Raw genomic sequence first — 26,463 nt, 5'->3', positions numbered from 1 at the left:
ATTGCTTTGTAATAGGTTAGCAACCAAAGTTCTGCGGTCAGCGACTTGAAAACCTTGTTCCTACTTCTGATCTCTTCACAAATAGCTTTGGCTTGCGTGGACGACTTCAACATGATGTCGAAAGATACACCCAATATGATTCCCAGTACTAACTACCCCAAGTTTAATACTGGTAATCAGGACACCAGTGACCAATATGTTCAGTAGGCCGGGAAGGGGGCGGCTTATTTCAGCCGTTCAGCTGGTGAACAGTGTGGTAGTGGTTTTAGCTGTGGATATTTTCATATCCCTCAGATGGAAGAAATGCACTAAGCCAGCTTCGAAGACATTTAAACTATCACATATGTCATCGTCGGTGGGACCCGACGCCAAAATCGCACAATCATCCGCTTATGTTACGTTCAATATACATGGAGGGTGCAGAATTTCTGAATGGTTGAGGTTAAGCAGTTCCGTAGATATCACCACGTCTTGGGGAACTTCCTTTTTCACTCAACGGGTTTTGGACTTCTTATTTCTGGAGCCCACATATATAGTGGATTATTAAATGTTTCAAACACGGTTTAAGGAAAGTTTTCCTTCCCTATATCCTCGATCAGGTTGGCATGATTGACGGTCTAGAAGTCCTTCGAAACGGTCTGTTTTAGTTCAATCCCCTACTGATATGTGTGGATATGGCGTATAATGCTGTTGTGGTGCTATGTATTTTCGGAATCCATGCTGATCTGGTGTATCATGGGGAGTAGAAGTGCCTCTAGAGTCTTTGTTACTTGCGCCAAGACGGAGATCGACCTGTACGATTAACCTCAGCTGGCATTATTGCCTGGCTACAGTAGCGGAACCTCCCTGGCGCCTGTTATGGGTGGCAAACGATAGATTGAGGACACTTATTAAATGACGTCAACGATTTCCCTTGTGCAGGATTGATAAATTTTCAGGACGCTGAACAATTAGGTGTGATGTTAGATGCTGCGATTGTTGTTGTTGGGGAGACTGCTGGGGTGTCTCTATTCGAGTTCGAGACACACTGGGATTAAATCTGGCGAAGCAAGCAATAACAAAACTCTTATCGCAGTAGTCCTGGAGCCAACTAAGACCAGAACAGTGTAGCTATCGGAAAAGATCCGGGGTTCTTCTCTATCCCTAAATATACCAAAAAGAGTTCGGAGCTACCATGCTAAATAAAATAGCCGCTCCCATGCTGAAAAAATATACCAACACAAACACATAATTGTTGAGGTAACGGAATATGACCCAAGACTCCTTTGAGTGAATCCTGGGTATGGAACCTGTCTCCGTGGGATAAAGGCGGCAGTTGGATCACATGACCAGGGGACCTTCTCCCAAAAGACCAAAGTGGGTAATCATTGTTTGTTTTTGCATGTTTTCTTGTCATTCTATAGCTGTGGGTTTTATTGCAAAAATAGATTCTCATTAATTATTATCTCGGCTATGCGAATAACTTCAATAACTCCAAATAGCTTCTATTACCCGACCATATTTCCATGTTCCATGCCATTGTGGTTACAGATTACAACATTTGTGTAACTTTAGCCATAGCCATATGTAAATTGATCCAAAAACAATAATTATTTCTCACATTCAGCAACTCATGACAAAAAAAGAAGATGGAAAACCAGAAGAAGTCATAGATGAAATTTGCAATAATTATAGAAAAATATTCTCATCAAATGACAGTTGGCTGAGTGGTTGACTGGCTTGACTATCACATCAATGAGATTAATTAGTATTCATTAGACATGGATGCGCAGAGCTCCATGAGAACTTCGCAAAAACTAAAGTGCATTCAGACAAGATTTCAGACCATTTTTCAAACCACATGCTCTGGTGAACCAAGTAAAGCATCACTTACTCAATATGTGTAATATTTCAAAACATTGAAACACCATAAGAAGAGTGTTGTTTGTTTTTATTTACAAAATTCACTAACCCTTGATGAACTATTTTTGTTTTTCGTTTCATTTAACCAGTATGAATGATATTTGCAAAGAAGTGTCAATTATTGTTATTATTGCTGTTGTTGTTGTTGTGGTTGTGCTAAACCGGAAGCCCTCTAACTGCTGATGTCTATGGATTCAATTGAATGTGGAACCATTACACCATCATCAACAGCATCAGCATAGCCGCCACCACTTGTAGTTTGGTTTGGTTTAGTTGCTCTTGTTGCTGTACCATCACAACAATAACAGCAACACCAAGAACAGATCATTGATCTGTTGTTGTTGTTGTGCAATAACAATACCTTCCACTTCATTTTGAGTACTTCTGTATTGCCAGACCAGCCATCATTTTTATAGTCGTAGAGGCAGGCAGACAGATCCCGACCGTCATTGTCATTACATATTATTGTTATTATGGAACAGCATCCCTGTTTTGTTGTTGTTGGTTTTATCCTATACACGCACACTTTTGTAATAGCCAATATATTATTTACATATGAGTGCATTTTTACATATGGATGGATGGGCAGAAAAAAAGTACAGATGACAAGTGAGATACTTAGCAACAGCATAGCGTTGAGTGGCTACGGTGGTGGAGGAGTCGGCGTTTCATTCTTTTGCAAGTGTTATAGAAATATGTTTTTTTTTGCTTGCCATAGGCGGTTTATTTTGAGTTTTTGAAAAAAATACGAGGGCCATTGGACTTTTAAGGACCGGAAATGCTATTTTAAATTAAGAGAAAATCTTCTTATTTAAAGCACTCCAGAGGCCTGAGGTTTTCTGTAATGAAGACTAGAGACCTTCTCTATGGAGAACCTAGAAGACCAGATGTCCTTTCTGCAGAAATCCAGAGATCTTCTCTATAGAAGACCACAGGTCTTCTTTATAGAATACTACAGGTCTTCTCTATAGAAGACTACAGGTCTTCTCTATAGAAGACCACAGGTCTTCTCTATAGACGAGTACAGGTCTTTTCTGTAGAAGACCACAGGTCTTCTCTGTAGATGACCCATGTCTTTCCTGTAAAAGACAACAGGTCTTTTCAGGTTTTTTTCTGTAATGAAGATTAGAGACCTTCTCTATGGAGAACCAAAAATTCTTCTCCCTAGAAGACCAGATATCTTTCCTGCAGAAATCCAGAGATCTTCTTTATAGAAGACCACAGGTCTTCTCTGTAGAAGACCACATGTCTTCTCTCTATAGGACCACATGTCTTCTCTATAGAAGACCACAGGTCTTCTCTACAGAAGGTCACAGGTCTTCTCTATAGAAGATTACAGGTCTTCTCTATAGAAGACCACAGATCTTCTCCATAGAAGACCAGAGGCCTTGTTTTTAGAAGACAAGAGGTATTCTCCATAGAAAACCAGAGGTCTTCTTCACATAATGGTCGTCCTTATGGAAGACAAAAGGTCTTCATTGAAGAATTGAGGTCTCCTTTATAAAAGACCGGAATTCTTTTTTATAGAACACCAAAGTTCTGCATTATAGAAGACTAGAGGAAGTCTTCTGTATAAAAGACCAGAGGACTTCTTTGCGGATCTTCTTTGTAGAAAACCATATGTCTTTTTTCGTTTTAGAAGACCAGAGGTCTTCTCTATAGGAGACCAGAGGCCTTCTTTTTAGAGGGTCAGAGGTTTTCTTTATAGAAAAGAAGAGGTCTTTTTTATAAAAATCCAGATGTCTTTATAGTAGACCTGAGGTCTTATTCTTAGATGAACAGAGATATTCTTCATAGAAGACCAGAGGTCTTCCTTATAGAATACCAGAGGTCTTCCTTATAGAATACCAGAGGTCTTCTTCCTAGAAGACCAGAGGTCTTCCTTATAGAATACCAGAGGTCTTCTTCCTAAAAGACCAGAGGTCTTCTTTCATAGAATCTGAGGTTTTTTCATAGATGACCAGAGGTCTTCTGTATAGGCAACCAGAGGTGTTCCTTATAGAATCCCAGAGGTCTTTTTTGTTTCTTCATAGAAGACCAGAGACTTCCTTAAAGATGATCAGATGTCTTTTTTATAGAAGCCTATAGGTCTTTTTCATACAAGACCTGAGGTATTCTTCTAAGAAGACCAGAGGTCCTCTTTATAAGGGCTAGAAGTCTCTATATAGACGACCAGAGGTCTTCTTTGTAGATTGTCAGATGTTTTCTTTATAGAAAAGCAGATGTCTTCTTTATAACAGATAAAAGGTCTTTTTTTATAGAAAACCAGATGTCTTCTGCCTTCGGGTTTCTTCTTAGAAGTGCAGATGTCTTCTTTATATAAGACCAGAGGTCTTTTTATAGAAAAGCGAGGTCAGAGGTTTTCTTTATAGAAAACTTAAAGTGTTCTTTATAAAGGCTAGAGGTCTCTTTTATAGAAGACCAGTGGTCTTCTTTATAGAAAATCGGGGTCGTCTTTATATAAAACCGAGGTTTTCTTTATATATAGACCAGAGGCTTTCGTTATAGAAGACCAGAGGTCTTCTTTACCGGTAAGAGGTTTTCTTTATAGAAAACCAGAGGTCTTTGTAGCAGATCAGAGGCCTTTTTTATAGAAGACCAGGGGTCTTTTGTATAAAACCGAAGTCTTCTTTATAGAAAGCCTCTTTTATAGAAGACCAATGGTCTTCTTTATAGAAAATCTGGGTCTTCTTTATAGAAACCCCGAGGTTTTCTTTATAGACGACCAGAGGTCTTCTTTATAGGTCAGAGGTTTTCTTTATAGAAAACCAGAGGTCTTCTTTGTAGCAGACCCGAGGCCTTCTTTATAGAAGACCAGATGTCTTCCTTATAGAAGATCAGAGGTCTTCTTTATAGAAAGCCTAGGTTTTCTTTATAGAAGACCAGAGGTCTTTGTATAAGGTCAAAGGTTTTCTTTATATAAAACCTAAAGTTTTCTTTATAAAGGCTAGAGGTCTCTTTTATAGAAGACCAGAGTCTTCTTTATAGAAAACCGAGGTATTCTTTCTAGAAGACCAGAGGCCTTCTTTATATAAGACTAGGGCTCTTCCTTTTGGAAGACCAGAGGTTTTCTTTATAGAAAATCGAGGTCTTCTTTATAGAAGGTCAGAGGTTTCCTTTATAGAAAACCAGAGGTCTTCTTTGTAGCAGTCCAGAGGTCTTCTTTTTAGAAGACCAGATGCCTTCTTTATATAAGACCAGAAGTCTTCCTTATAAAAGACCAGAAAAAACCGAGGACCGGATGTCTTCTTTATAGAAGACCAGAGGTCTTATCCATAGAAGACCGTTGGTTTTCTTCATAGATGGCCATAGGTCTTCTTCATAAGAGAGAGACACCTTCTCATAGAAGATTAGGTGTGTTCTTCGTATAAGACCAGAGATCGATCTCCATCTTTACTAAAGACCACAAGTCTTCTTTATAGGGAACCTGACCATAGGTCTCCTTCATAGAATACCATAGGGCTCCTTCATAGAAGACCATAGGTCTCCTTCATAGAACACCACAGGTCTTTTTCGTCGACGAATTGGTCTGTTTTACTTTTTTACACCAGATGTTTAAAAGAACAGGTGTCTTCTGGTGGTCCAGAGGTCTTGTTCGTAGAAGACTCTTCGTGTTCCTGCGAATATTCTTCATAATAGATCAGCAGTCTTCTTCACAAAATATCAGATTTTTCTCTTTGTAAAATTGCAAAACAATTTTTGAGAGGACATCCTGGCGCAGTTAGGCTTCTTAGAGAAATTGCTGAGAAGACGGAAGTGAAGTTTTTGTTTTTTTTAGAAGAGCGGAAGATGCGATCGGAAAGGAGTTGAGGGGAGCTTTTATTGAAAAAATTGCGGTAGAAGAAGAGAAGGTAGCATATTTAGACGATCTGAAGGAAAAAAAATCGGAAATTAGTTTTCATAGACAAGGGAAGGAAGGATCAAAGGGGGATCTTATAGATGACCAAAAGGTCCCCTTATATATTATCAGATGATCTTCTTATATAATATCAAAACGATTTCTTATAGAAGACTGCAAGAACTTCATGTATAAAACCAAAAAGGGTTATTATTGAGAACCCAGAGGTATTCTCATAAAAAACAAAATGTCCTTCTTATAGATGATCACAAAATCTTCCTATAGAACTCAAAGGATTGTCGTATAGAACCCAAAATATCGGATGTGTCTTCAGTTTCGTCATATTTGCAACGTGTAGTTTTCAATACGTTCCTTTTTATAACTCCTCATTTTCCCAATCCTTTTCATTCCATCCCTCGTCGTTACATCAATTGATGATGTATAAAATATAAACAATATTTCTAAATTATTTAAATAAACAATAGTTTGCATTGTGTCATAAAGTGGAAGAGTTGTTCACCACCACCCTTTTTTGAGGCCCGACACAATGCCTTCCTCACTGTCTCTCCCTCACACTCTTCATCAGTACAAGTTGTCTGGTATTATGTTGTGGTTGAACTTTATTCCAGAGCGCAATATCAATGTACTTTATGTACGTGCAAAGCTTACGTAGAAACCGAAGACGAAGTAGAAACTGAAGAAGGGGGTGGTGGTTGTGATCAAGAGCCAAAACAAGCTAGCTTAGCTATGCTGCTATGTTTCCCACGAATATTTCTGCTTCATTGAAGTATAAACAACAACAACAACGAACGGCAACAAGAGCAAACTATGAAGTGGAGTGTTTTTGGGTTGGTGGTTGCTTTGGTGGAGTAGGAAGGAAGGCAATCTCATATCAATATTGGTTTGCGGGGCATTTTGTTGTTATTATTATTACAACAATTCAAGTGTTATGTTAGTTAGCTGGGCGCATTGTGCTTAACTGAATCTGAACTGAACTGTTCCAAACACCCGCTTGTTTTTGAGAAATATTAACAAGTAGTTTAGTTGTCCATCCGCCGCCTTCCGCCTGCCGTTTCCCTTCTCAACTCTTTTTCTTTGTAATCATCTTTTTTGTTGTTGTATCATTTGTTATTGTCTTTATGGGCTAAGCAAGCGCAACATTATTCAAGCCTGTGCGAGTACTTGAAGAATAATTGAGTTTTGTGTGGCGTTGGCGGTAAAGTGATAATGTCATAACCCGCTTTAATTTGGTTGTTGGTTTCGTTTTGCTATCAATATCATTCATCGTCAATGATATTGAGATTTTCTAAAAGGCGGAAGGGTTTTGAAAAGAAACCACTTGGAAAAAAAGAGAGAGGGTTGGGAAAAGTGGGGTTTATTGGTTTGCCTGCCTCTTTCAGAATGGGGGTGATAAGTCGGTGAATAAAGCTTCTTCTTCTTCTTCTTCTTTATGACTAAGCTAATGTATGGATTTGCAACTTTGTTTTGTGCCAATAATTGCTGCTGAACAAATTTTGATTTTTAATTGGGAGTCATTCCTTGCGATAATCTTGTGGTCAGGCTTCTTATCATATCTACTCTGCCTGTGCTCCTTCTCGTGTTAGCAATTTCTGATTAACTTGTGGCTTGATTAGCGGGGCTTGCATTTTCTCGAATCATGTTGGTGTTCAATTTCTAAAAAGAAATCTAACCTCCAAAACCCCAATTCCTTTTATTACTCCTCAAATCCCCACTGCAATCTCCAAACCACTTGATTCCAACTCTTGCTTGTGGGTTTCATTCTCATATCTAATTAATTATATTTCACATTAAAACCACCAATTGTTGCTGTTTTGTTTTTTGCACCGACCCCAAGGGACTAATTGAAATGTTTCAAAGTGTCCGGGTAGGTTATCGCTTTTTTGAGATATGAAAACAACAACAAATACATTAAAATGTGGTAAACATAATAAAATTAAATACAAAAATATGATTTTGTTTCAAGCATGTTTAAACATGTTTATAAATATTATTATTTATTTTAAAACATTTCATGATAGGCGGCAAGTCAAACACCCGTCACTTTTTCGTCTCCGAATAGTGGCAAGTAACCACAATTAGAAGGGGTCTGGCGGGACAAGTGTCTCATAATTAGAAATGAGAAATAACAATTTGTAGTTCTTTCTGTGATTCAGATTACCCATGTTGCAGCATGCCACCGCCGCCAGCCAGCCAGTAACGTCATAAAGTTTATCACAGTTTTATGTTTTGTTGCTGCTGCAGATGTCCGTCCTTCCAGCTAGCTTGCTGTCGTCGTCGTCGTTTAGCAGCTCTGATGATGATAAGAGCGTGAGAAATTTGTGGTTAAAATTCATTCCATTTTTCAATGTTTCACATTTGTTGTTGTTGTTGCTGCAGCTTTCTTAAATACATCCGAGATGCGATACCCGTTTGAAGAAAGAAAAGTGGAACTCTTTTTTTTTGTTTATTTGTGTTGTTGTTTTTGTTTCTGCTGTTCGACGAATTTTTGGGTGTGCTTCTGATAAAGTTTTGTTTTGTTTTTCTTCTGGGTTATGGTTCCCATATATTTTGTTGGTGTTGTTGTTGCTGCTTTTGCATCGCTATCCATAACAACAATCGATTAAAATGCAACAACCACAAAAACAACAACAATGAATTGGGTTTTGTGATCCAAAACAGCTGTTGAGCAGAGAAATTGTCACATAAAATACAGATAGGGGAGGTGCAGGAGATATTTCCAAAGATTTCATAGAAGTCTGAGAAGTATAAGCTTCCTAGGAGAAGGGAGTTTTTTTTTTTAAGAGAAGTTGCAGAAATGATCGAAAGCAAGTTTTCGCTTCTGTAGAAGATTACTACTAGACGCCTTAATGCTAAACTTTATGGGGGAAGTTAAAGGTGTATTTTTAGATGAGTTAGAACTCATGGGTTTTATAGACTTGCTGAAGGAAGTCTTTATAGACGGGCTGAACGATCTGAAGGGACAGAAATGTGGTGTTCTCACAACACTGGACTGGTTACAGGCGACCAACCAACGCCCCTTGCACCGTAGTGAGGTACCTATTGCGTTCAGGTGTTAGAAGAATGCAACACCATTCGAGTTCTACGAATTCTTTCCGCGATTTTGAGTAACCACAGCCGCCACGATACTCCCCGAAGTCCGAGACTGCATTCCCGAAGGAAAGTGCTACAAGGACCAGTGGGCTTGCCGCCACCCGTGGTCCCAGAATTAAGTCTCTGGTACAACCTCGTAACCATGAAATATACTACCAGTTGGTCCCCAAACGGAGCCGGGACTGGTGGCCCGGGATCTGAAGGGACCGAAAATTTGTCTTCATAGACAATCGGAACCCGCTAAAAATGCGTATAATTACTTATTCGTCATATCAGAAAACGCCATATCTCAGATTGGGAAAATACAGCAACAAACAGAGAGGAATGGAAATATTTTCTTAGTTCGGCTGATGAATCAAATGTTCTGTAAAAGGCCAGCTAAGTAAGTAAAACAATTGGATATTTAAAAGGCGATATAAGGCTGCATTTTATGGAGAACTTGAGGAAAATTTATTTATGGGCAGCACTTATAGATGTTATAGACTTGTAAGAATCTTTATAGTCTTTGTAGGCGGAGTTGAGCATTTATAAGTGAAGTAAAGAAAGTCTTTATAGACGACCAGTGGTGCGATTCTCTAACTAATTTTTTGAGTTACCGACAAAAATCGGTAACTTTAAAACGCAAAATTATGGTAGAACTTTACGACTACCTTCTTCTGGTCGCTAACTTACCGAATAATATCGTTAATTACCGACATTATAAGCATTTCAATTTTAACGATTTTTGTCGTTAACTCAAAAAATGAGTTAGAGAATCGCACTACAGAAGGGTTTCTTCATAGAAAAACTGAAGGTGTTTTTTATAGCCAATCTTAGTAGACAAAAGGGAGTCTTTATAGACTATAAACGGGGAGGTTATAAACTCCCAACTGCGAGATTCTAGAGATTTGAAAGCAGTCTTTATAGACTAAAACAATAGTGTCTTTATGAGTGACCAGATTGGACTGTTTATAGACGAATTGACTTGACCAAATATACCAAGGAACAGGACGGCTTCTTGTATAATAACAGGTTCGACCAAATGGTCATCACATAAAAGGTCAGAATAGGTCTTTATAGAAGATCATGCGGTAGAAAACCACAAGGTCTTTAAAAGTCCACAGGATGTTTTTAGAGAAATCAAGGAGGTCTTTCTATAAAACCAGAGGTCTTCTTCACAGAAAGGTCGTCTTTATGGAAGACAAATAGGTCTTCTTCATTCAAGAATTGAGGTCTCCTTTATAAAAGACCAGAGTTCTTCTTAATAGAACACCAGAGTTCTACATTATAGAAGATTAGAGGACGTCTTTTGTATAAAAGACCAGAGGTCTTCTTTATAAAAGACCAGAGGTCTTCTTTATAAAAGACCAAAGGTCTTTTTTTAAGAATATCGGAGGTCTTCTTTGCGGATCCTCTATATAGAAAACCAGAGTTATTTTTTCTTTTTAGAAAACCAGAGGTCGTCCCTATAGGAGACCAGAGGTCTTCTTTTTAGAAGGTCACAGATTTTATTTATAGAAAAGCGGAGGTCTTTTTTATAAAAATCCAGATGTCTTCTGTCTTCATATCAGACCTGAAGTCTTCTTCTTATAAGACCAGATGTACTATCCTTAGCAGATCAGAAGTCTTCTTAGAAGAGCGGAGGTCTTCTTCCTAGAAGACCAGAAGTCTTATTTCATAGAAACTGATCTTTTTTTTCATATCGGACCAGAGGTCTTTTGTATAGGGGACCACAGGTGTTCCTTATAGAATCCCAGAGGTCTTTTTCGTTTCTTCTTTGAAGACCAGAGACTTCCTTAAATAAGACCAGATGTCTTCGTTATAGAAGCCTAGATGTCTTCTTCATACAAGACCATAGGAAGGAAGGAACAGGACGGCTTCTTTTACAATAACAAGTTCGACCAATTGGCCATCACATAAAATGTCAGAAGAGGTCTTTATAGAAGATCATACGGTAGAAACCCACAAGGTCTTTAAAAATCCAAATGATGTTTTAGTGTAATCAAGGAGATTTTTCTATAAAAGTTCATAATAAATTCTTGTAACAAGTAAGAACAGCGTAAAGTTCGGCCGGGCCGAACTTGTTATACCCTCCACCACGAGCTGTAATACAAAATTTCAGCAATTTCGGTAAAACAAACGAACGGGGGTATTTCAAAACGTCGATCTATACCGACAAATATCTGACGGAAAGTTTTTAGACTCAAAGAAAATTCAATACCAAATTTCAGCCATTTTGGTGGAATATTGAAGCCACAATCTTAAAAATATCGAAAATCGGGAGGTACCTTTCCATGGGGGCTATACGAAAACCCCCAAACGATGTCTAAATACCAAAATTCAGCCTTTTCGGAAGAAAGTTGAGGCCACAACCTTCAAAATGCCGAAAATCGGGAGGTACCGTTCTATGGGGGCTATATGAAGGCATGGACCGATACCGACAACATTCTGGAGGAATGTTTTATATCCCCGTAGACGTAGACTAAGTACCAAACGTAGACGTAGACTAAGTACCAAATTTCAGCCATATCAGTGTGATAATGAAGCTAAAACCTTCAAAATACCGAAAATCGGGAGGTACCGTTCTATGGGGTCTATATAAAGGCATGGCCCGATACCGACAACATTTTGGCAGAAAGTTAAATACCCCCAACGAAGACTAAGTACCAAATTTCAGCCATTTCGGTGTGATAATGAATCTAAAACTTTCAAAATACCGAAAATCGGGAGGTACCGTTCTATGGGGACTATATGAAGGCGTGGACCGATACCGACAAAATTCTGGGGGAAAGTTGTATACCCTTAAAGAAGACTAAGTTCCAAATTTCAGCCATTTCGATGTGATAATGAAACTAATACCTTCAAAATACCGAAAATCGGGTGGTACCGTTCTATGGGGGCTGTATCAAAACGTGGACCGATATAGCCCATTTTCAATACCAACCATCCTGCAAGTAATAAAAACTTCTGTACCAAATATTGGATCTCTATCTTTAAAATTGCGAGCTTTATCTTGATTTCAACAGACAGACGAACGGACAGCCGGACATGGTTAAATCGACATAGAATTTTATGCTGATCAATAATATATATATACTTTATGCGGTCTCCGAAGAATATTTCGATGTGTTACAAACGGAATGACAAATTTAATTATACCCTCCATATGGTGGAGGGTATAAAAATGTCTTCCAATTTACCAATACCAAAGCATATTCTTAGAGATCTCAAGATGATCTTGCCATTCAAGACTGTCCTCTTATAGAGGATCAAAAGCACCACTCTTTAAGACTCAACATTTTTATACAACATCAAAAGAAGGTCTTCGACTAGATCATCTTGTAACAGACCCGGCGTTTGGATGGTCTTCCAGAAGACCAAAAGTCCCACTTGTAGAAACCCATGAGGTTTATTTTAAAATACCCGGAGCGAGCAGGAGGTCTTCTTATAAAATTTCAAAAGAAATTAATTATAAAATTTAGAAGGTCTTAAAAACCAAAGAGTTTTCTTAGAGAGCTTGTCTTGAAATTGAAGATCATCCTCTGATAGAGGACCAAAAGCAACTCCTAGAGACCCAAAATGTATATACAAGATCAAAATGCCTTCATCTAAAAGATCCTGAGGTATTAAGGAGATCATATTGTAAGAGAGCGGGCGTTTAGAAGGTCTTCTTAAAGAAGTCCAAAAGACCAAAGGTACTACTTCTAGAATCCCATGCGTTTAGATGGTCTTCCAGAAGACTTGTAGAAATCCATGAGGTTTGTTTTTGAATTCCCGGAGCGAGCAGGAGGTCTTCTTATAAAATTTCAAAAGAAAAGTTTTCTTAGGGAGCTTGTCTTGTAATTGAAGATCAGCCTCTTATAGAGCAACAAAAGCACCTCCTATAGAGACCCAAAATGTATATACAAGAGCAAAATTCCTTCATCTAAAAGATCCTGAGGTATTAAGGAGATCATATTGTAAGGGAGTGGGCGTTTAGAAGGTCTATTTAAAGAAGTCCAGAAGACCAAAGGTACTACTTCTAAAATCCCATGAGGGGTTATTATATACAACTACGGGATTTTCTTACCCAGGGAAAACAAATCGTCCATGTTGAAACCTTTAAAATCAATACCAAAAATGATAGACGCCCTAATAACAACTTAAAAGTAGTATTGTACACATTGTTGGGACAACAATATTTATTTTTGCAATACCTTTTTTTTCTAAATAGATTTCGAATATATTAATCCTTCTCTGCGTGATTGCCGGATATACTTGTTTTACTTTACTTTAAAATCTTAGTATAATTTTTTCTGTTCTTAAAGATTCAGACATATTTAGTTGGTCTTCCAGAAGACCAAACGTCCCACTTGAAGAAACCAGTGAGGTTTATTTTAAAATACCCGGAGCGAAATTGAAGATTATCCTGTTATAGAGGACCAAAAGCACCTCCTATAGAGACCCAAAATGTATATACAAGATCAAAATGCCTTCATCTAAAAGATTCTGAGGTATTAAGGAGATCAGGGCGGGCGATTAGAAGGTCTTTTTAAAGAAGTCCAGAAGATTAAATCTACTACTTCTAAAATCCCATGAGGGGTTATTATATACAACTACGGGATTTTCTTACCCCGGGAAAACAAATCGTCCATGTAGAAACCTTTGAAATCTTCTTATAGGGGAATAAACAACATTTCCATAGAATATCAGAAGCCAGAAGGGAGTGTAGTGATATCGGTTGTTACCGTTATTCACACCTACAGATCCCTGTAGATCCCAATAATCACATCTGTAAATCAATGTAATTATCAATCACTAGATCCCTATAGATCCCAATCATCAGCTGTTTCAATCATATGTTATTTATAACAACAAATACTGTTTATATTTAAGGATGATAGAAAAAAAGAAAACTAGGATTAAGAAAATAAGATTAGGAAAATACCGTTATGTATAATATATAAGGACTGAAATTTGTCGAATAAAATCGATCAAGTTTTTACTGCCGATATGTTGGCAACAAAAAAACACTTCCTTATCGTAGACCAGGAACCCTTTTTATTGAGAATCATGAGGTCTTTTTCTAAAATCCTAGGGTGTTGTCTAATATATGTAAGTCCAAAAGATCAATAACTCTTCTTACGGAACCAAAAGAGAGGACGACTAAAAGGTTTTCGTAGAGAAGACCAAACAACCTTCTTTCGAAAGTCCCCCACAGAGGTTCAAAAGGCCTTATTAATGAAGTCATGATGTCTTCATAGTATTAACGACTGAAGAATGTTTCTTATAGAAGAAACAAATATCTGATCATAGAAGACCAAAAAGTACGTATAGAAGAAGTATAAAATATATATTATTGCCTTAAACATAATTGTGTTGTCTAAGACAAGGCAAATGGTTAGTTACATTACCCTAATTTGCTCTCAAAAATAGATTTAAGCTGAAAACACATCCAACGTTTGAGTAAAGTTTTGTGTCATATCTGGTAGATGAATAAAAATCAAAGTGCTGCCAAGTTTAAATATTTCTCTATTCTTCTACAGAAATGACACAAAACTTTACTCAAACGTTGGATGTGTTTTCAGCTTCACTCTGACTTCTATTCTCCTTGTTCAACCTATGACTAGATGATTATATTTCGTTCTATATTTTCCTATCAAATTTCCGCGCTAAAATATTTTCCCACCCATTTTCCAAATTTCGATTCTTTTTAAGTGGTAATACAAATTAATTGTTGTTAAACAATTAAATTATTAAGAATTAAGCATATTAAGTTATTACACCGTCTATCTAATTGCCTATACATGTTCATGTCGGTTATATTTAAACGCTTTATGGCAAGCCAAAAAGCATGACGTTTACGTTTACACCTGTCATCATCAGGTATTTGCCGTGTAAATTAAACATTGTTACACTTCACAAAAAAAAAATGAATATAAAATCGTTACGATTTCAGGCATCAGCGATAGAGCGTTAAAACATCCAAGCACTGCATACACACACATATGTACGTATGAGTATCTGTGATAAATGGCCGCGGCCACCCACTTGGCTCAACAAAGTTGCTTGGATGAGTTTTGTTTGTAACTTATTTGGTGGAGCATAACAACACTTTGCTTTTCCATTGAGTGAAAAGTTAGAACATGTATGTATGTATGTATGTAGATATAAATACATACTTACAGGTATGCTAGGAAATATCTGTAATCAGATATGTGGCAGCAACTAATTCATAATATGCTGTTTAAGCATGTGTAACCCTCCAAAAAAAAGTAATGTGTTAAACTGATTTCCACTAAGCGTATCCATTCTAAATGGTAGCAGGTAATAATGTTTAACATTGTGGCAATTAAAAAAAACTATTTGAAACATCAAATCATCAGTTATACGGTTGATATGTTTGTCAGTACGTATTGCATTGTTGGGTGGTAATTGAATTAATTAGAAACTGTTTAGGACGTTGTGAAGAGGTTTGTTTCTTTACTTGTTTTAATGGTAAAAGAGAAAACTGTCAAAATTGCTCTCTCATGTCCAAACTTAGACCATGTTCCAAGATGGACCATATCGGTCCACTCCTTATGAGTTGCAAATTTTGCAAAAAATGGTGCGTACCATAACTCCCGAAAGGAGTAGCCGAATTGATCCAAACTGTGTAATATTTCTTCCAGACATACATATGTATGTATATCAGGTTTTGTCAATGGAAAATGTATATGAGAATTATATACACCCAATATTAAAAATTTCAGTATTTTTTGTTTTTTATTAGAAAAAAATTCTGAGTCGATTTATGCATGTCCGTCCGTCCGTCTGTCCATGTGTTTTTGTTCGCAACGTACAGTTCGAATTTTTTGTCCGATTCAGCTGAAAATTGGGGAATATAATTTTTTTAGCCACAGGAAGAACGCCATTGCTTTTGGTTCAGATTTGGATATAGTTCCCATATATATTTTCGGCCGATTTGACATAATTGCTGCACCAAACACGCTATATACCTCCGATTTTGATTAAATTTGGAAAGTGTGACTGAATTCGGTCTAGAAATAAGTATGCCAAATTATATCGAAATCGGTTCATAGTTGGATATAGCTCCCATATATATTTTCGACCGATTTGGCGTATTTGATGCACCAAAACGCGCTATATACGTCCGATTTTGATTAAATTTGGAAAGTGTGATCGAATTCGGTCTAAAAATAAGTATGCCAAACTATATCGAAATCGGTTCAGATTTGGATATAGCTCCCATATATATATTCGCCCGATTTGGCGTATTTGATGCACCAATCACGCTATATACGTCCGATTTTGATGAAATTTGGAATGTGTGACTGAATTCGGTCTAGAAATAAATGTGCCAAATTATATCAAAATCGGTTCAGATTTGGATATAGCCCCCATATGTATTTTCGCCCGATTTGACATATTTGCTGCACCAAACACGCTATATACGTCCGATTTTGATTAAATTTGGAATGTGTGACTGAATTCGGTCTAAAAATAAGTATGCCAAATTATATCGAAATCGGCGCAGAGTTGGATATAGCTCCCATATATATTTTCGCCCGATTTCACGTATTTGATGCACCAAACACGCTTTATACGTCCGATTTTGATGAAACTTGGAATGTGTGACAGAATTTTGTCTAGTAATAAGTGTACCATACTATATATATATATATATATATATATATATATATATATATATCGATATATATCTCGTATATATGTATATTATATATTCACAGTGGTGTAGGGTATCATATAGTCGGCCTCGCCAAACTATGATCCTTTCCTTACTCGTTTTAATATTAATTTTAATTAATATCTCGTTGTAGTCGAGCTTAAAGACCGATGATATTTTGCAAGTGAAAACGGGAAGCCGAAGGTTCGAACTAACACAACCACCATTATGTGAACGGTTTCGCCGTTGGTAGCGGCTCATCAGACATATCTGCTGTGGAGCGGCTTCCCTGTCATAGAACTTTTTCCCTTTGAAAAGCAATTTGTTTTTACAGTGGTGGATATTTGTCCACTCAATCTGTATGTATCGGGGTCTGTTGATATGGAGGAAGCCTTCCCTTGTCCTCTCAAAAAAATATTTACATTTTAAGGGCCAATTAGGGGAAAACCCCAGCTTGAGTTTAACTGATGTCAGGTGAAAAAAAACGAAACGCATTGAATTGTCAATAATAGCAAAATGTTATAATGGATGACATGCTTTCTTAGAAATTTGTTAATCAAAATTAACAAATAAATAAAAAGAAACAAAACAAAAATGCCCCAAAAAGATCTCTGGACAAACATGTGTCTGTCTGTCTGTCTCCACTACGCGGTCTATATACGAGAAAATATGTGGAACATTCAATTCCATTCAATGATAATCTATCTCAACAGCGATGGCAACAAAACAATGCCTGACAAACGATGACAACGTCAACAAAATGTCAAAACCTGTAATAAGAGAGATCTCACTCAATCAGCAGTGCAGTGCAGCAGAGCACATGACAATAATAAAGTCAGTCAGTCGTCAGGACAGACAGACACATGGTGTTAGTCTGACATAGTTTTGTAAGTTTTTGTGTACAAATCAAAGAGCAGTGGAGAAGAGAGTAGAGGTAAGTAAGCAGGTAGCCATGCAATGCAATCAAATCACAATTAAATGTTGCAGCACTTTATTACATATAAGATTTTGATTTACGAAAAAATAAAAAAAAAACTAATGCACTATATTTCAGTTTGCGAACAGTGTACACCTCCACCGCCCCTTTTTTCTCATTCCACTTGCTGGCTTTTAGGTTATGATTTTGCTTTTGCTTCTTTAAAAAGTTAAGTAAAGTTACTCACGCCATATGCTGATATATTTTCTCGTTGCCTCATATTTTTGCGTCATTACTTACAAAGTTACCAACTTACCTCTCAGGTTAGTTGTCTTTAGGAGCTAGCTACTTGCCCATAATTTTTATTTAATTCACAAATAAGTTTATGAATATTTATTAGTTGTTATTTCTAAATAAGATTGAATCAGATTTAATTTTTGCATTGTTTTATTTTGTTTTAGTATTATTTACTGTCATTGTTGTTGTTAGGTGTCAACAACAGAATGTGCTAATCTTTTCGATTTCGAAGTAAAAGTAAGATTTCGTTTCGAATAGCGTGGGATAAATTGAATGCTTTTTAATTATAATAAAATGGCAGTTTGGTATTTAAGACAAAGGAAATGGACTTACGTCACAAATAAATATGTAATACCCCATATATTAAGGCTCAAGACATGATAAGCTGCTTAACAATCAATCATTTTCAATGCCTTATCCTGGTGATAATATACATAGCTTAAACCGAAAAATATTAATCACAAAAAAATTTAAAAATAATCATTAATATCGCAAAAATTACACCTAAAAAGTAGTATTTTAAACATTGATTACTGCAACCATACATTTTGTGACTGTCAACATAATATGGTTGGGACAACAATATTTATTTTTACAATACCAAAAATGATTGCCGACATAATAACATCTTAATAATAGTATTGTAAACATTGTTTGCTTCAACCATACATTTTGTGACAATCAACATAATATGGTTGGGACCATAATATTTATTTTAACAATGCCAAAAATGATCGCCTCCATAATAACAACTAAAAAGTAGTATTGTAAACATTGTTTGCTGAAACCATACATTTTGTGACAGTAAACATAATATGATTGGAATAACAATATTTATTTTAACAATACCAAAAATGATTGTCGCCCTAATAACAACTTTAAAGTAGTATTGTAAACATTTTTGCTGCAACATACATTTTGTGACAGTCAATATAATATGGTTGGGACAACAATATTTATTTCTGCAATACCAAAAATTATCCCCGCCCTAATAACAACTTAAAAGTAGTATTGTAAACATTGTTTGCTGCAACCTTACATTTTGTGACAGTCAACATAATATGGTTGGGACCACAATATTTATTTTTACAATACCAAAAATAATCGCCGCCCTAATAACAACTAAAATGTAGTATTGTAAACATTGTTTGCTACAACTATACATCTTGTGACAGTCAACATAATATGGATGGGACAACAATATTTATTTTTACAATACCAAAAATGATTGCCGCCCTAATAACAACTTAACAGTATTATTGTAAACATTGTTTGCTGCAACCATACATTTTGTGACAGTTAATATAATATGGTTGGGACAACAATATTTATTTCTACAATACCAAAAATGATCCCCGCCTTAATAACAACTTAAAAGTAGTATTGTAATCATACTTTGCTGCAACCATACATTTTGTGACATTCAACATGATATAGTTGGGACAACAATATTTATTTTTGCAGTAGCTTTTTTGTTTTCAAAATAGATTTCGAATATATTAATCCTTTTCTGCGTTATTTGTCGGATATTCTTTTTTTCTTTACTTTAAAATCTTAGTATAAGTTTTTTTTTTCTGTTCGAAAAAGTTTCAGACATTTCTCTGGAAAAATGCAACATGGTCTGGAGCAAAGAGTGTCAAGTCACACATGAACCTTTAATGTTTCGTTTGAACTTTAAAGTACCCTTACCTGAGAAATTTTGTATACTTTTCGCCTTCTTATTTTTTTCTATTCTTGTCATGCGTTTTTTTTATTTCCCCCCAAAAAACTAACTACAATTATATCATTTTCATTTCTTCTTTCATTCTCACCTTCTTCTTTCTTCTGTTACAGGTTCAACATGTCTTACGGAGGGCTGCAGAAATGGCGGTACATGTATAACGCATAAAAATGGTGTTTCCACTTGCAAGTAAGTACAAATAACAACAACAACAAAATAAAAAAAAAATACAACACACAATTAAAACTACAACAAACATGAAGTTTTTATATTTAAGTGTTATTTTTGTTACGTGTGGCATATTTTTAATGTTCTACGCTTTAAACCGAACTATTTAAATGACTACGAGACGACGGCTTCACCTTAAAATTGTCGGCCGGGTTTTTTTCGGCTTTTTTGGGTGATAAGAAGAGCTCAACGTAATATTAATAAACCTTCTTTTGTTTTTATTTTTATTTTGTAAATTATGACACTTGTATTTTGACATCTCTACCATTTTTGGAGGTTTTTTTTTTAATTTTAATTTTTATCATTCCTCGTTTTTTCGTTGATAATTTCATGCCTTGTTTCTTTTTGCTTAATGACAAATACGTGTGAGGAATATATAATTTTCAAAAAAAAAAATAATAATCTATTTGACTTTATATGAAATTCAAAATTTTCATATTTCTCTTTTTATCGACAGCAGACAATCAGGTGACTCAACCGCCAAAAATATTGCTAAAATTATGACTTGAATATTTTTTTCTTTGTATGTTTTTTGGAAGGATTGAAGTGTGAAGGAGGAACAAAAAATTATCATTTTTTTCGAAATCATGAAATGATTTATAAATCACTTTTATATTGACAGTAGATGGATGGCAGAGATAAACGTTTATATTGACAAGAGAATAACTTAGGTGGTCGGTCGTGAGCAAAGTCTGAGAAATCGCTATTAAAGCCAGGAAACTGCTCGTGGATTTTTAAAAATATTTTTAAGGAAGCTACAAAGGCTCGTAGATTTTTTTTTAATATTTCCAAGGAACCTACAAAGGCTCGTGGATTTTTAAAAATATTTCCAAGCCACCTACAAAGGGTCGTGGAATTTTAAAAATATTTCCAAGCCACCTACAAAGGCTCGTGGAATTTTTAAAATATTTCCTAGGAACCTACAAAGGCTCGTGGATTTTTAAAAATATTTTTAAAGAGCCTACAAATGCTCGTAAATTTTTAAAAATATTTTTAAGGAGCCTACAAAGGCTCGTGGATTTTTAAAAATATTTTTTAAAGAGCCTACAAAGGCACGTGGATTTTTAAAAATATTTTTTAAAGAGCCTACAAAGGCTCGTAAATTTTTAAAAATATTTTTTAAAGAGCCTACAAAGGCTCGAAAATTTTTAAAAATATTTTTTAAAGAGCCTACAAAGGCTCGTAAATTTTTAAAAATATTTTTGAAAGAGCCTACAAAGGCTCGTAAATTTTTAAAAATATTTTTTAAAGAGCCTACAAAGGCTCGTAAATTTTTAAAAATATTTTTTAAAGAGCCTACAAAGGCTCGTAAATTTTTAAAAATATTGTTTAAAGAGCCTACAAAGGCTCGTAAATTTTTAAAAATATTTTTTAAAGAGCCTACAAAGGCTCGTAAATTTTTAAAAATATTTTTTAAAGAGCCTACAAAAGGCTCGTAAATTTTTAAAAATATTTTTTAAGGAGCCTACAAAGGCTCGTAATTTTTTTCGAAATCATGAAATGATTTATAAATCACTTTTATATTGACAGTAGATGGATGGCAGAGATAAACATTGATATTGACAAGAGAATAACTTAGGTGGTCGGTCGTGAGCAAAGTCTGAGAAATCGCTATTAAAGCCAGGAAAATGCTCGTGGATTTTTAAAAATATTTTTTAAAGAGCCTACAAAGGCTCGTGTATTTTTAAAAATATTTTTTAAGGAGCCTACAAAGGCTCGTAGATTTTTAAACATATTTCCAAGGAACCTACGAAGGCTTGTGGATTTTTAAAAATATTTTTTAAAGAGCCAACAAAGGCTCGTGAGTTTTTAAAAATATTTCCAAGGAACCTACAAAGGCTTGTGGATTTTTTGAAAATATTTCCAAGGAACCTACAAAGGCTTGTGGATTTTTAGAAAATATTTCCAAGGAACCTACAAAGGCTTGTGGATTTTTAAAAATATTTTCAAGAAACCTATGAAGACTCGTGGATTTTTAAAAATATTTTTAAGGAGCCTACAAAGGCTCGTGGATTTTTAAAAATATTTTTGAAAGAGTCTACAAAGGCTGGTGGATTTTTTAAAATTTTTCCAAGGAACCTACAAAGCCTCGTGGATTTTTAAAAATATTTCCAAGGTACCTACAAAGCCTCGTAGATTTTTAAAAATATTTTAAGGAGCCAACAAAGGCTCGTGGATTTTTAAAAATATTTCACAGGAAACTACAAAGGCTCGTGGATTTTTAAAAATATTTCCAAGGAACCTACAAGGGCTCGTGGATTTTTAAAAATATTTCCAAGGAATCTACAAGGGCTCGTGGATTTTTAAAAATATTTCCAAGGAACCTACAAGGGCTCGTAAATTTTTAAAATATTTCCAAGCAACCTACTAAGGCTCGTGGATTTTTAAAAATATTTCCAAGGAACCTACAAAGGATTGTGGATTTTTAGAAAATATTTCCAAGGAACCTACAAAGGCTTGTGGATTTTTAGAAAATATTTCCAAGGAACCTACAAAGGCTTGTGGATTTTTAGAAAATATTTCCAAGGAACCTACAAAGGCTTGTGGATTTTTAAAAATATTTTCAAGAAACCTACAAAGGCTCGTGGATTTTTAAAAATATTTTTAAGGAGCCTACAAAGGCTCGTGGATTTTTAAAAATATTTTTGAAAGAGTCTACAAAGGCTCGTGGATTTTTTAAAATATTTCCAAGGAACCTACAAAGCCTCGTGGATTTTTAAAAATATTTCCAAGGTACCTACAAAGCCTCGTAGATTTTTAAAAATATTTTAAGGAGCCAACAAAGGCTCGTGGATTTTTAAAAATATTTCACAGGAAACTACAAAGGCTCGTGGATTTTTAAAAATATTTCCAAGGAACCTACAAGGGCTCGTGGATTTTTAAAAATATTTCCAAGGAACCTACAAGGGCTCGTGGATTTTTAAAAATATTTCCAAGGAACCTACAAGGGCTCGTAAATTTTTAAAATATTTCCAAGCAACCTACTAAGGCTCGTGGATTTTTAAAAATATTTCCAAGGAACCTACAAAGGCTTGTGGATTTTAAAATAATATTTCCATGGAACCTACAAAGGCTTGTGGATTTTTAAAAATATTTCCAAGGAACCTACAAAGGTTTCCGGACTTTTAAAAAAATGTCCAAGGAACCTACAAAGCCTCGTAGATTTTTAAAAATATTTCCAAGGAACCTACAAAGGCTTCCGGACTTTTAAAAAAATGTCCAAGGAACCTACAAAGCCTCGTAGATTTTTAAAAATATTTTTTAGGAGCCAACAAAGGCTCGTGGATTTTTAAAAATATTTCCAAGGAACCTACAAAGGCTTGTGTATTTTTAAAATTATTTCCAGGGACCATACAAAGGCTTGTGGATTTTTAAAAATATTTCCAAGGAAACTACAAAGGATTGTGAATTTTTAAAAATATTTCCAAGGAACCTACAAAGGCTTGTGGATTTTTAAAAATATTTCCAAGGAACCTACAAAGGCTTGTGGATTTTTAAAAAATATTTCCAAGGAACCAACAAAGACATGTGGATTTTTAAAAAATATTTCCAAGGAACCTACAAAGACATGTGGATTTTTAAAAATATTTCCAAGGAACCTACAAAGGCTTGTGGATTTTTAAAAATATTTCCAAGGAACCTACAAAGGCTTGTGGATTTTTAAAAATATTTCCAAGGACCCTACAAATGCTGGTGGATTTTTAAAAAGTTATTTAATTTACTAAATTAAATAAAAAAAATTTGTACTGAATTCAAGGCCAAACCAACAACATTTCCTCCTCTAATTAGAGGTTAGAGATGACAAATTTCTTCCTTTTCTTCTCTCAATCCCCCATGACATTTGGAATATTAGTAACCCATATTTGTTTATTTTAAAATGAATTTTTTATTTTTCTTTATTTAAAATAGCCATTAAAATGCTCACGAAAAATATTTTATCTTTTAGAAAATTTCCCAAATAAAGGCAGATGTTAGGCAGAGCAGCAACAACACACCTGTAACAAATCAATGGAAAAAAGTATTCATTACAGAGACATCGACAGCGAGGCAGGTTCAGGTTTAGATGATTAGGTTTTTCACAAAAGAAACAAACACAAAAACAACAAAGAAAGTATAGCTAGCTAGAAAACAGGTAGTAAAATTAGAAACATAAAGGTGTTCTCTCCATGATGATGGCAGCAGGGAGGAAACATCATCGGCCAGGCATGTATGTATACGCTTAAATAGTTTATAATTTAGGATTAGTTATGTATCCAGAATCCCAACCAAAGAAAACATGGTCGTCATACTCATATTTCACAAGAAGAAAAATGCAGCAGCAACAACAATAGCAATAACAACAAATACATAATGGCCAAAGGTGCAGCATCATCAACATTAGTACGGCATCTATGCAACCAACAACAACAATGTTGTTGTTCTTCTTGCCTTCTGTGTCATTACTCTGTGAAAGAATCTCAAAAATGAAATGTTACAAATACAGCAACAACAACAACAGTAACATAAAGAATTAAAAATAGAAAGAAAGAAATGACAGCAACAACAACTTATTTAACACTAATTGATGACTTAACTGGAAATACAGCCATCATTGGAGGTACGGAGAGAGAGATCGAGAGATGGTCGAACGTAACGTAATATTAATGACAGTTCACATATATACAGATATGCATATATTTGTGTATGTATTTGTTTATAGTCCAAGCTTTGGTAACACCTTATAGTCTGGCCTGGTCAGGCAAGTCACCAGGTAATGCCATAAGCATTTCCGCTTTTTTACCAAACGCCGCTACCTCTTTTTCATGAGTCTGCGAGAGATGTGTCTTTTTGTCGGCATTGTCGATTATTTCCACATTCTGAGATAATGCATTGAAAACCAGATTACGCATTGATACAAATCAAAATAGTCAACCACGTACAGTGGAACCTTCAAAAAGAGAAAGAAAAAATATTTTTGGTTATTATTATTATTTCTAAAAATATTTCCAAGGCTCGTGGATTTTTAAAACTATTTCTACGCTACCTATAAAGACTCGCAGATTTTTTTAAAAATATTTCCAAGGAACCTACAAAGGCTCCTGGATTTTTAAAAAAAAAATCCTAAAGAACACACAAAGGCTTGTGGATTTTAAAAAAATATTCCTAAAGAACCCGCAAATGCTTGTGGAGTTTTAAAAATATTTCCAAGGAACCTACAAAGACTCGTGAATTTTTAAAAATATTTCCAAGAATCCAAAGGCTCGTGGATTTTAAGAATAATTCCAAGTATCCTACAAAGGCTCGTAGATTTGTAAAAATAATTCCAAGGAACCTACAAAGGCTCGTGGATTTTTAAAAATAATTCCAAGGAACCTACAAAGGCTCGTGGATTTTTAAAAATATTTCCAAGGAACATACAAAGGCTCGTGGATTTTTAAAAATAATTCCAAGGAACCTACAAAGGCTCGTGGATTTTTAAAAATAATTCCAAGGAACCTACAAAGGCTCGTGGATTTTTAAAAATAATTCCAAGGAACCTACAAAGGCTCGTGGATTTTTAAAAATAATTCCAAGAAACCTACAAAGGATCTTGGATTTTAAAATATATTCCTAAAGAACCCACAAACGCATGTGGATTTTTAAAGTAATTCCAAGGAACCTACAGAGGCTCATGGATTTTTAAAAAATATTACTAAAGAATCCACAAGGGCTTGTGGATTTAAAAAAAAAAATATTTCCAAGGAACCTACAGAGGCTCATGGATTTTTAAAAAATATTACTAAAGAACCCACAAGGGCTTGTGGATTTAAAAAAAAAATATTTCCAAGGAACCTACAAAGGCTCATGGATTTTTAAAAAAATATTCCTAAAGAACCCACAAACGCTTGTGGATCTTTTAAAGTAATTCCAAGGAACCTACAAAGGCTCGTGGATTTTTAAAAATATTTCCAAGGAACCTACAAAGGTTCGTGGATTTTTAAAAATAATTCCAAGGAATTATTTTAAAAATAATTCCAAGAAACCTACAAAAGCTCGTGGATTTTTAAAAATAGTTCCATAAATCCTACAAAGGTTCGTGGATTTTTAAAAATTATTCCAAGGAACCTACAAAGGCTCGTGGATTTTTAAAAATAATTCCAAGAAACCTACAAAGGCTCGAGGATTTTTAAAAATAATTCCAAGAAACCTACAAAGGCTCGTGGATTTTTAAAAATATTTCCAAGGAACCTACAAAGGCTCGTGGATTTTTAAAAATATTTCCAAGGAACCTACAAAGGCTCGTGGATTTTTAAAAATATTTCCAAGGAACCTACAAAGGCTCGTGGATTTTTAAAAATATCTCCAAGGAACCTACAAAGGCTCGTGGATTTTTAAAAACATTTCCAAGGAACCTACAAAGGCTCGTGGATATTTAAAAATATCTCCAAGGAACCTACAAAGGCTCGTGGATTTTTAAATATATTTCCAAGGAACCTACAAAGGCTCGTGGATTTTTAAAAATATTTCCATGGAACCTACAAAGGCTCTTGGATTTTTAAAAATATTTCCAAGGAACCTACAAAGGCTCGTGGATTTTTAAAAATATCTCCAAGGAACCTACATAGGCTCGTGGATTTTTAAATATATTTCCAAGGAACCTACAAAGGCTCGTGGATTTTTAAAAATATTTCCAAGGAACCTACAAAGGCTCGTGGATTTTTAAAAATATTTCCAAGGAACCTACAAAGGCTAGTGGATTTTTAAAAATATCTCCAAGGAACCTACAAAGGCTCGTGGATTTTTAAAAACATTTCCAAGGAACCTACAAAGGCTCGTGGATTTTTAAA

At 35.2% G+C, this 26,463-nt stretch overlaps 1 protein-coding gene across 1 annotated transcript in view; it reads left to right on the top strand.

Annotated features, from left to right (window-relative positions):
* N (neurogenic locus Notch protein) overlaps positions 1–26,463 on the top strand; it is a 111,572-nt gene that overhangs the window by 15,575 nt on the left and 69,534 nt on the right. The window contains exon 2 of the mRNA XM_073977964.1: positions 19,543–19,618. Within this exon, the coding sequence (XP_073834065.1) occupies positions 19,543–19,618 (76 nt within the window). The remainder of the gene's footprint in view (positions 1–19,542; positions 19,619–26,463) is intronic.

This window comes from Musca autumnalis, unplaced genomic scaffold (assembly GCF_047663935.1).
Source record: "Musca autumnalis isolate F117 unplaced genomic scaffold, ASM4766393v1 scaffold_3, whole genome shotgun sequence".
Taxonomy (NCBI): Eukaryota; Metazoa; Arthropoda; class Insecta; order Diptera; family Muscidae; genus Musca; species Musca autumnalis.
The sequence above is the reverse complement of the archived record's forward strand: the minus strand, read 5'-3'. Positions and strand labels throughout refer to the sequence as shown.